The following is a 12,733-nucleotide window of genomic DNA, read 5'->3' as shown; positions in this document are numbered from 1 at the left end:
CTGATTGTGCAAACCCACAGTTCCATCAGTTGTCCGGGTGGCTGGTCTCAGACGATCCCACAGGTGAAGAAGCCGGATGTGGACATCCTGGGCTGGCGTGGTTATACGTGGTCTGCGGTTGTGAGGCTGATTGGACGCACTGCCAAATTGTCTAATACAACGTTGGTGGCAGCTTATGGTAGAGAAATTAACATTCAATTATCTGGCAACAGCTCTGGTGGACATTCCTGCAGTCAGCATGCCAATTACACGCTCTCTCAAAACTTGAGACATATGTGGCATTGTGTTGTGTGAAAAAACTGCACATCTTGCCTTTTATTTTCCTCAGCGCAAGGTGCACCTGTGTAATGATCATGCTGTTTATTCAGATTCTTGATATGCCACACCTGTCAGGTGGATGGATTGTCTTGGCATAGGAGAAATGCTCACTAACAGGGATGTGAACAAATTTGTGCACAACATTTGAGAGAACAAGCTTCTTGTGCATATGGAACATTTCTGCGATCTTTCACTTCAGCTAATGAAACATGGGACCAACGCTTTACATTTTACATTGCTTTTACATTTTTGCTCAGTATACCTCCATATAGACTGAGTGTAAAGAAACTTTAGGAACACCTGCTCTTTCTGTGACATAGACTGTCCAGGTGAATACAGGTGAAATTCACTTCAGTCAGTGTAAATGAAGGGGAGGAGACAGGTAAAATAAGTCATTTTAAGCCTTGAGACAATTGAGACATGGATTGTGATCCCAGTAAGTAATAGATTTTTGCCAGTACAGAGGGATAGGGTTACGAGTGATTTATGCTTCAGTAAAGTTGTCTTCTTAATGTTCATAGCTATGTTTATCAACTGTACCATAGAAATAGAAAGTAAATCACAGAAAATAGATGTTGTGGTGGCAGCTGCAGAGAAATATACGAGATTTGACTTCGAATGAGTAACAGGGTGTGTTGAGGTGTGGTGTCCCGTCCTCCCAGGCCTTTGGCATGGGCAGGAGCAGATAGGTCTCCCGAGTGGCACAGCGGTCTAAGGCACTGCATCTCAGCGCTAGAGGCATTACTACAGACCCTGGTTTGATTCCAGGCTGTATCACAACCAGCCGTGATTGGGAGTCCCATAGGGCGGCGCACAATTGGCCCAGCGTCATCTGGGCTTGGCTGGGGTAGGCCGTCATTGTAAATAAGAGTTTATTCTTAACTGACTTTCCTAGTTAAATAAAGGTTAAATCAAAAATGTTGGTCAATTTTAGGTCAAAATAGGGTCAAAATAGTGGAATGGGTAGTGGGTTTTTAATGAGTGTAAACAGCATAGATGTACCTGGGTGTATGAGATTTTATTGCATTTTACAGATTTTTAAGAGTTAATTGGGTGGTGATTTATATTTTCATGAAATAGTGGTATGTAGGTGTTGAGTTAGTTGGTGGTGTTATTCTTTTCTTTAAGGAACAGGAATAATTAAGATAATTTAATGTAGGTAGGCCGGGACTGGCCTCACACTTTAGTGCAATAGGTGGCGGTGTATGTACCTTTAAGTTGGATGCGATCTGCCAACCCAAACCCAAAGAACACAAAAAAGAAGACATGGATTGTGTATGTGTGCCATTTAGATGGTGAATGGGCAAGACAACATTTTTAAGTGGGTTTTTCATGCTCAACAGTTTCCTGTGTGTATCAAGAATGCTCCACCACCAGTGGTGTAAAGTACTTAAGTAAAAATACTTTTAAGTATTAACTCGTTTTTTGGGGGCTTTACATTTACTCCACTACTTTCCTAAAGAAAATTCTATACTTTTACTCCATACATTTTCCCTGACACCCAAAAGTACTCGCTACATTTTGAATGCTTAGCAGGACAGAAACATTTTCCAATTCACATATTTATCAAGAGAACATCCTTGGTCATCCCTACTGCCTCTGATCTGGCAGACTCACTAAACATAAATGCTTCCTTTGTAAATTATGTCTCAGTGTTGAAATGTGTCCTTGGCTATCCGTAAAATAATAAAACAAGAAAATTGTGCCGTCTGGTTTGCTTAATATGAGGAATAAAAAATGATTTATACTTTTGGAGTCAACATTGACCAGCATCCCTGTGGAATGCCTTTGACACCTTGTAGACACCTTTCTCACTATGGTATCTATAAAACAATGACACTAAATAGTACAGTCACAAAATTCACATTTTTTTTGATCTATTTTTCACAGGTTTTTGCCTGCAATATGAGTTTTGTTATACTTAAAGACACCATTCAAACTGTTTTAGAAAATTCAGAGTGTTTTCTATCCGAATGTGTTAATAATATGCATATCCTAGCTTCTGAGTTGGTGTAGGAGGCAGTTAAAAATGGGCACATATTTTTTTCAAAATGTCTCAATACTGCCCCCGAGCCCCAACAGGTTATTAAGAAGTTGTTCCTAATGTTTTGTGCATTCAGTGTATACATCCATACATTTTCTAAATTGGTACCGGGCTACCTTCAGCTGAGTCTTTTGAGGCTTATGGGCATCCTAGAGCAAAACTACCGAAATGTACAGTACCAGTCAAAAGTTTGGACACACCTACTCATTCAAGGGTTTTTCTTTATTTTTACTATTTGCTACATTGCAGAATAATTGTGAAGACAAACACTATCAAATAACACATATGGAATCATGTAGTAACCAAAAAAGTGTTAACAAATCAAAATGTGTTTTATATGTTAGATTCTTCAAAGTAGCCACCCTTTGCCTTGATGACAGCTTTGCACACTCTTGGCATTCTCTCAACCAGCTTCATGAGGTAGTCACCTGGAATGCTTTTCCAACAGTCTTGAAGGAGTTCCCACATATGCTGAATACTTGTTGGCTGTTTTTCCTTTACTCTGCGGTCCAACTCATCCCAAACCATCTCAATTGGGTTGAGGTTGGGTGATTGTGGAGGCCAGGATATCTGATGCAGCACTCCATCACTCTCCTTCTTGGTCAAATAACCCTTCTTGGGTCATAATCCTGTAGAAAAACAAATTATAATTCCACTAAGCGCAAACCAGAAGAGGCTTATTGCTGCAGAATGCTGTGTTAGCCATGCTGGTTAAGTGTGCCTTGAATTCTAAATAAATCACAGACAGTGTCACCAGCAAAGCACCCCCACACCATCACACCTCCTCCTCCATGCTTCACGGTGGGAATCATACATGCAGAGATCATCCGTTCACCTTCTCTGCTTCTCACAAAGTCACGCGGTTGGAACCCAAAATCTAAAATTTGTACTCCACCGGTCTAATGTACATAGCTCGTGTTTCTTGGCCCAAGCAAGTCTCTTCTTATTATTGGTGTCCTTTAGTAGTGGTTTCTTTGCAGCAATTCGACCCTGAATGCCTGATTCACACAGTCTCATCTGAACAGTTGATGTTGAGATGTGTCTGTTACTTGAGCTCTGGGAAGCATTTATTTTACATTTACATTTACGTCATTTAGCAGACGCTCTTATCCAGAGCGACTTACAAATTGGTGCATTCACCTTATGATATCCAGTGGAACAACCACTTTACAATAGTACATCTATATCCTTTTTTTGGGGGGGGGGGGTTAGAAGGATTACTATATCCTATCCCAGGTATTCCTTAAAGAGGTGGGGTTTCAGGTGTCTACGGAAGGTGGTGATTGACTCCGCTGTCCTGGCGTCGTGAGGGAGCTTGTTCCACCATTGGGGTGCCAGAGCAGCGAACAGTTTTGACTGGGCTGAGCGGGAACTGTGCTTCCGCAGAGGTAGGGGGGCCAGCAGGCCAGAGGTGGATGAACGCAGCATCTGAGGTGCAGTTAATTGCCGATTTCTGAGGCTGATAACTCTAACTTATCCTCTGCAGAGGTAACTCTGGGTCTTCCTTTCCTGTGGTGGTCCTCATTAGAGCCAGTTTCATCATAGCTCTTGATGGTTTTTACGACTGCACTTGAAGAAACTTTCAAAATTCTTGAAATTATCTGGAATGACTGACCTTCATGTCTTAAAGCAACGATGGACTGTCGTTACTACATGATTCCATATGTGTTATGTCATTGTTTTGATGTCTTCACTAGTCAAATGTTTTTTAAAACCTAGAAATAGTAGGTGTGTCTGAACTTTAGCTGTATGTGTTCGTCAGAGTCTCACCTTTCCATATTGGTGTGTAGCTCAAACGGTTTGGACGATTCAGATGTTTTCGGGATGTCTCAGGGTCTGGCAAACACCACTGTAGCTCGGCCACCTTCCACCGCAGATGCAGAAGGCTGCCATTGGCAGATGTGGTGGATTGAGACGCAGTTCATGCAAACAGATTGTTTGAGTTTAAACAGACAGATTTTGATGGGGATTTTTCTATCATGCTAATTAGATTTCCGCTGAGGGTGCGGACATCAACTCTATTATTGCCCACAGAGTGAGTCCATGCAACTTATTATGTGACTTGCTAAGCAAATGATTGCTCCTGAACTTATTTAGGCTTGTCATAACAAAGGGGTTGAATACTTATTAACTCACGACATTTCAGCTTTTCATATGTAATTAATTTGGGCTCTTGAGTGGCGCATCTCAGTACTAGAGGCATCACTACAGACCCTGGTTCGATTCCAGGCTGTATCACAACCAGGAGTCCCTGGATTGGGAGTCCCGTAAGACAGCGCACAATTGGCCCAGCATCGTTTGGGCTTGGCCGGGGTAGGCCGTCATTGTAAATAAGAATTTGTTCTTAACTGACTTGCCTAGTTAAATAAAGGTTAAATTAAAATAAACATTTCTAAAAACATAATTACACTTTGAAATTATGAGGTACTGTGTGTAGGCCAGTGATAAAAAAATCCCTATTTAATTTTCAATTCAGGCTGTAACACAATAAAATCTCAAGAGGTGTGAATACTTTCTGAAGGTACTGTATATCATACAGAAATGTAAGCAAGGTTTGAAATGGTTGTTTTAGTCAAAATATTTGATCTGTTTGGGCTTCATGCGGTCAATTTGCAGTGGACAAATTATTTGTAATTATTTTCCGGCCCCCTGACCTTCCGCTCAAGAAAGAAATTGTCCCGCGGCTGAATCTAGTTGATGATCGCTGCTGTAATCCTCCCTCCCGGCACCCACGACCCGCGCTGTAATTAACATTTACCACAGAATTACCGTGAGACAGGAGGAGATGTCGAAGGAAGAGGGATGAAGAGCAGGGGAGGAGGAGCGAGACGAAAGGAGAGTAATGAGAAGACATTAGTTACAACGGTAGGGATAGATAGAGCAGTTTAACAAAGAATAGAAAGGGAGGAGTAGACAACTTTAGGGATTGTGATGTTTTGTTGGGGATACAAGGTGAAACACGATACAAAATGAAACACTTGGCATAGCTTTGTATTCAGAGATGGTATTCTACCATCAGTATCTGGTAGAGGTTGTGTACTGTAAAGTCTCTGTCTAGTTTGACGTAGCCTCCATGTGACCTAGCCTCCTTACTCCCGCCGTTTCCCCCAACAACAGCCAACTAGAAATACTTAAGTCCTTAAAAGTATTTGTTACCCCAGAAAAGAAAGAAAATGGAGCACTCGTGTCTGTATAGATCTGAGTAAATTTTAGGGACAAACAAGCAGGATTACGTAGTAAGGCTGAAGCGCGTTTGGGTACACCTTCACTTTTTAAATCCTGTTGGAGACATTAACCGTGCATTAACCTCTCTTCCTCTTTCCTCCCCTTTTCATCCCCCTCTGCCTCCCTCTCTCCAGGCTGTATGAAGGGAAGGAGCAGAAAGAGTTTGAGGAGTCTCTCCGGAGACTCTTTGAGTCCATCAACAAACTAATGAGGAGTGACCACAACACAACAGTCTTACTGCAGGTAAACACTCCAACTTCTCTACCTCTCTCCTCCTCATCTCTCCTCTCCTAACGCTCTACAGTACATTTCTCTGTCTCTCCATCTTTTTTAAAATGTATTTATTGATATGACCTCATTTGTCCTGATTTCAGGTTTTATGATTCTTTCACATCCATGTGCATGTCTCGCTCTCTCTCTCTATCTCTCTGCCTCTGTCTCTTTGTCTGTCTCTCTGTCTCTCTCTCCAGGTGGCTGCTCTGAAGTACCTACCCACAGTCTTGCAGGATGTGGAGACAGTGTTTGACGCCAAACTCCTGAGGTGAGTGCTATCCTCCACCGCCTCCACAGGAATAGTAAATAGAACCGCTGTCAACATCGCTCAGAGCCTTCCCAGGGTGCAACGTGAAGTGACATGTCTCTCACCTCAGTCACCTGTACCTAACGTCCCCCCAACTTCCCCTCTGACCCCCTGTACCTCTGGCTGATAACTGTCTCATAACGTTGTCTCCACAAAAACCCAACAAAACAACCCAGTCTAAAACACTGTCTCTGTCTCCCAGCCCTCTACCAAGGTCACAACCTTATTCTCCAGCTCTCTTTAACTCACAGTGACTCGTCACATCTTCCATTAACCTTTCATGAACCCCTCAAAGACAGACAGCCTTGCTTTTACAGTCCCCATAATGAACATAGATGTGACTCTACCACATCCCCAGACCTTTTAGCTTTATAATCGAATGGGTCTAGAGTCTCCTTATGGCAGACAGACGTTTGGTTCCAGCAAACCACAGCGTCTTTATTTCAGGCCTGACCTTCCCGTGACCTGTGTCTGAGACTCTCTGAGGTGAGTGTGTGTGTGTATATATGTGTGGGTGAGTGTTTTTTCTGGGTGTGTGGAACTCTGTTAAGACAGTCTAAACCTGTCTGGTCTGTTGTATCTCTGGAGTGGTTGAGTGTCAACACGATGTCATGGAGGTGTTACTTAAAACACCTGGCCACCTGGCCACCTGCACCAGAATGATAGTGGCAAGAGCAGACCAAACACATACGCACCAACAATCAAGGTGATGCACTGTAGACTCAACGAACCACAAACAATAACACGGGCGAAGAAATAATCTTAACAGTGACTGTAGGAAGAAATGCCCTAAAGATCTTAATGGGGATATTTTCAACTGTTATGAGGTTGCCCATGTTGATATTTCAACGCTTTATTGCGGTGCTCTGGGTCCTTACGGGAGAGCCATAACTTTGGTTTAATAAATGAACACAAACGCCCAGCAGGTCCGCGCCTAGGAGGGTTGGGACGTGGGCCTCTGTAGGACAGACAGCCTTATATAATACAATAGCATGATTTTTCAATTTGTAATGAGATTGAAATTAGAGAGCCTAATTAGCACGCGATGCACCACGGATCAGCTCTCCTCTACTGTCTGAAAAAAAGAAAAGTGGTTGGCATTATCATTTAATTTGTTGTTCATCTAGCTAATGAAAGTACTGTGTCAACCACATTAATAAATATATCTGCAGAATGGATGCCCCCATGCTCAATCTCCCTAAGAAGCTGCCGAGGCTTTGTAACCGGCTCATTTAATTCTTATTTGATTGGATTCCGGGCTGAGGGTGACAGCACCTTGTCTCGTCATTAGTGTCCGTCGCTAGTTCGCTAGTTTGGCTCATCTGTTTTCACAAGGCCTAGCTAGGGGGGTTGTTCTTAATGTTTTGTACACTCAGTCAGTGGTGGAAAAAGTACCCAAAAGTAAAGATACCTTAAAAGAAAATGACTCAAGCACAAGTGAAAGCCACCCAGTAAAATACTACTTGAGTGTAAGTCTAAATGTATTTGGTTTTAAATATGCTTAAGTATCAAAAGTAAGTGTAGTCTCTAAAATATACTGAAGTATCTAAAGTAAAAGTATAAATCATTTCACATTCCTTATATTAAGCAAACCAGACGGCACCATTTTCTTGTTTTTAAAATGTACGGATAGCCAGGGGCACGCTCCAACACTCAGACATCATTTACAAACGAATAATGTGTGTTTTTAAGTGAGTCCACCAGATCAGAGGCAGTAGGGATGACCAGGGATTTTCTCTTGATAAGTGCGTGAATTGGACCATTTTCCTGTACTGCTAAGCATTCAAAATGTAACGAGTACTTTTGGGTGTCAGGAAAAATGTATGGCGTAAAAAGTACATTATTTTCTTTAGGAATGTAGTGAAGTAAAAGTAGTCAACAATATCAATCGTAAAGTAAAGTACAGATACCCCCAAAAAACGACTTAAGTAGTACATTAAAGTATTTTTACTTAAGTACTTTAAAACTCATAGCTCATAAACTCTCTTCTCTCCCGAGCCTGCTCAGGTCAGAATGGCAGTTAATGTCTGGTTCTGGATTACATGTGTCATTTCAACTGCCTCAAATATCTGATTCGATAAAAGATTAGGCAGTCAGACTAATAGGTGCTTCTGTAACCTGAGTAAACTCCACTCATTGCACTGGCGCCATCGTAGCCTTGACCACAACATGTGTTCACCGATATCCCCTTACTTTCAATCGAATTTGTTATTTTTTTCAAGACCTGAGGCACTTTTTCAGTTACATTCCTGATGCCCAAGAATAAAAAAAAAACACTTTGTTTCCTAGTACATATGGAAATTAAAAAGGTTTATGAATGACATCTTGGAGGATTACTGAGAAAAGGATTTGACTGTAACCCTCTGCTGGGGGTTACCCGGGAACGCCAGTGGGGATAGATACCATTTGGGACACATCTCTAGTTCCTCTGCTGTGTATCTGTATCTGTATCTTTATCTCTTCTCTCCCGAGCCTGTTCAGGTCAGAATGGCAGTTAATGTCTGGTTCTGAATTACATGTGTCTTTTCAACTGCTTCAAATATCTGTTTCGATAAAAGATTAAACAAACGCGTTGGAAAAACGAGAAAGGCTATCACTCTACATGGAATTAACCCATATGCTACGTGTTTACAATTGAAATGAAAGTGTTTAATTATAAAACTGTCACTAGAGACTTTGCAATATTGCTCTTCTAGCCTTGCTGAACAATTTATCTAATTCTCCACTTCCCCGTCCTCTCTCACCCTTTCCTTTCATTTTTCTTTCACTGTCTCTCTTTCTCCCTTTCCCTCTCCCTTTATCCTCTCTCCACACCCCCTCCCTCTCCCTCTTCCTCTCTCCATGCCTCCTTTCCTCTCTCCAGCCAGTTGCTGTATGAATTCTACACCTGTATCCCTCCTGACAAGCTGCAGAAACAGAAGGTGTCCTCCATGACCGAGATCGTCAGCAGCAAACTCTTTGAAAAACAGGGTAAGACAAACCTCCATGCTAGACAACTGACCAATGACTGACCTCTATGTTAACTACCATAGGAGCAGCCAACCAATCGCACACCTCATTTAGAAATTTGGGTAGATAGAGAAGGGTCTGACCAATATCAGATGCAAGGTCATACAACCTTGACTATTATGAGAACATCCTACATCCCCATTTAAACACACTACAACCCCACTTCACTCCCTCTCCTTCCCTCCACTCAGAATCTATTATGAAGGCCTTACTGGCCTGCAGTGGTGTGATAAGTGGCCAATCGACTCCCTAAGTGGCCCCCCAGTCAGATTGATGGAAGACTCTGGGTGCTACTGTTCTCTAATTGGCTCCTGATAAGTGGTCCGAGCTGTCGCCACGACGCCAGACACAACTGACAGATTGCTATTGTTGTCATGGCTCCTCGCTCTGCTGTTGGTTTTTAAACTGATATCTGAATGAATATGTTAGAGAGAAAGAGAGAGAGATCAGAAAGAGAGAGAGAGAGAAAGCAGATGGAGAGAGAGAACCCAGTAGCAGCAGAGAAGGCTTGTTGGTAGTTAAACAGACATCTACCCCCCTACCCCCCCTTATCCCCGTAAACACCTAAAACCCCCCATCCTCTCTCCTCCCTGCTTCTCACTCCCTGGCCCATCTTTGTCTCCAGGTGACGGATGATGTTGTAACTGGGGTGTGTGTGTGTGTGTGTTTGTTTGTGTGTGTGTGTGTGTGTGTGTGTGTTTGTTTTGCTGTGTTGTGTGTGTTCCGTAGCCGGTTTGCCGTTGATGATTATCGATGTTGTTTTTGCTCGACGTTGCCGTGGGTGAGTCATCAGTCAGCCGTGGCCCGTAGCTGCCTGGTATAGTGGGTGACGGGGTGAGAGGAGCGGCTAGAGTAGCGGGAGCTTGACGTGGCGCGACACGGCTCGGTCTGGACACTCCTCCCATATTGATTATTGTGGCGTTGATTAATTCCCCCGGGGCTCCGGGCACCCTTCGGCCCATGGCCAACTGTCACTGTACCCAGAGTCACCAACCACCATACACTGCATTAATACAGGGAGAGAGGAGAGAGGGCAATGTAGAGAGTAGGGGGAGAGATTAAAGACAATTGTTGATGGAGAGAGAGAGAGAGAGAGAGAGACCTCTGCGTTTGTTAGCTTGATAGATACACACAAAGTTCATGTATATATTATCAAGCCCTAATCATTCCTCATACCATCAGCTGACCTTTGACTCTCTCTATGCCTGTCACCCTGCATAAAAACACAATTCCAAGGTTCCCTGTTTGACTGCCTTGTTTATTAATTAATTAATTCCATCTCAATTCAGAGAGTCAGCCCTAAATGAGGGCTGACTCATTTTAATGAAGATGTATTTGGCATTGTAAATGTGGGCCTGTTTGTGGCGGGAGCATTTAGGCCAGTGAAATATGCAGGAGGGAAAATTATACATTTATGCCAGCTAATGGCTTCTGGTCTGCTATCACTGCCTCCCAATACATATTTAATCTACCTGCCTGCCTCCCACCATTCACTGGGGACACACTGAGTGACAGGGGAGAGATGGAATAGTGTGCGTGTGGTTATGTATGAGTGTGTGTGTGTCCGAGGGATATATTTATGTGTATGTGTATGTGATTTTGCAATATGTGTGTGTGTTTCTTGGGCTGGTTGTCTCTGTCCTAGGGTTGATGACACACAGTTGGACCCATGGATCGCAGGTAACATTTGAACAGATTGGATTTTTTCCCCTCGAGATTTATTTGACATACGTTCCATGGATTAAGGAGCCTGCAGGCAGATACTGTACACACACACAAGCACGCACATACACACATACATATACACACACACACACACACACACACACACACACACACACACACACACACACACACACACACACACACACACACACACACACACATGTTTCATAAGGGTTAATCTGGTTCTGGTTGCCCATAATTAAATTACATTCACGAGAAGCATTACGGCACAATTTAGCCAAATTATTCTGACGTCAGACAATTACAGTGACAGATTGAGCACATCAATACTGGATGAGATAATAGAAAAAAAACTGACAGATTAGGGAAAAAGACAAATGAAATAACTAGTCTGTTTTTTATTTGTTTTCCTACTCATTCCCTAAAGTAGGCCAGAGGGTTCAATCTGCTAACTCCTCTATCTCTCTCTATTCTTCCATCTCTCTGTCCATTCATTGCCAGCCCTCTGACCCTGCGCCCATACCAATTATCAACTACACATCATATATGTATTTTTTTCACAGCACCCCACAAAACAACACAACACAAAAAAACTAAACAAATCGCCCGCTATAGAACATATTCCCCAAGGTGATCAACATACGGTTTACAAAATTCGTCAAACACTTCCGTTTTTTGTAATTTTATAATAGATAATTGTATAATTCTAGCATTAACTTTATAATCAATTTCTTAATTTCCTGCACTAATGTGTTACCATTCACTGTATCAAATCAAATCAAATGTATTTATATAGCCCTTCTTACATCAGCTGATATCTCAAAGTGCTGTACAGAATCCCAGCCTAAAACCCCAAACAGCAAGCAATGCAGTTGTAGAAGCGCGGCGGCTAGGAAAAACTCCCTAGAAAGGCCAAAACCTAGGAAGAAACCTAGAGAGGAACCAGGCTATGAGGAGTGGCCAGTCCTCTTCTGGCTGTGCCAGGTGGAGATTATAACAGAACATGGCCAAGATGTTCAAATGTTCATAAATGACCAGCATGGTCAAATAATAATAATCACAGTAGTTGTCGAGGGTGCAACAGGTCAGCACCTCAGGAGTAAATGTCAGTTGGCTTTTCATAGCCGATCATTGAGAGTATCTCTACCGCTCCTGCTGTCTCTAGAGAGTTGTAAACAGCAGGTCTGGGACAGGTAGCACGTCCGGTGAACAGGTCAGGGTTCCATAGCCGCAGGCAGAACAGTTGAAACTGGACCAGCAGCACGGCCAGGTGGACTGGGGACAGCAAGGAGTCATCATGCCAGGTAGTCCTGAGGCATGGTCCTAGGGCTCAGGTCCCCCGAGAGAGAGAAAGAAAGAAAGAGAGAAAGAGAGAAAGAGAGAAAGAGAGAGAGCATACCTAAATTCACACAGGACACTGGAGAAATACTCCAGATAGAACAGACTGACCCTAGCCCTCCGACACATAAACTACTGCAGCATAAATACTAGAGGCTGAGACAGGAGGGGTCAGGAGACACTGTGGCCCCATCCAATGATACCCCCGGACAGGGCAAAACAGGCAGGATATAACCCCACCCACTTTGCCAAAGCACAGCCCCCACACCACTAGAGGGATATCTTCAACCACCAACTTACCATCCTGAGACAAGGCCGAGTATAGCCCACAAAGATATCCGCCACAGCACAACCCAAGGGGGGGCGCCAACCCAGACAGGAAGACCACGTCAGTGACTCAACCCACTCAAGTGTTTTTTTTTTTTTTTTTTTCTTTTTTTTATAAGCATTTACAAATTCCCCTCTCAGTAGGGACGGCATGGAAGAGCACCAATAAGCCAGTGACTTGGCCCCTGTAATAGGGTTAGAGGCAG

At 43.0% G+C, this 12,733-nt stretch overlaps 1 protein-coding gene across 1 annotated transcript in view; it reads left to right on the top strand.

The window, feature by feature from the left end:
• The window catches only part of LOC106604826 (dedicator of cytokinesis protein 2), a 153,788-nt gene that overhangs the window by 28,561 nt on the left and 112,494 nt on the right, over nt 1-12,733 (top strand). The window contains exons 22-24 of the mRNA XM_045718221.1: nt 5,722-5,830; nt 6,058-6,128; nt 9,031-9,137. Coding sequence (XP_045574177.1) covers nt 5,722-5,830; nt 6,058-6,128; nt 9,031-9,137 — 287 coding nt within the window. The remainder of the gene's footprint in view (nt 1-5,721; nt 5,831-6,057; nt 6,129-9,030; nt 9,138-12,733) is intronic.

This window comes from Salmo salar, chromosome ssa05, assembly GCF_905237065.1.
Source record: "Salmo salar chromosome ssa05, Ssal_v3.1, whole genome shotgun sequence".
Lineage (NCBI taxonomy): Eukaryota > Metazoa > Chordata > Actinopteri > Salmoniformes > Salmonidae > Salmo > Salmo salar.
This window is presented reverse-complemented; position numbering and strand designations above follow the sequence as displayed.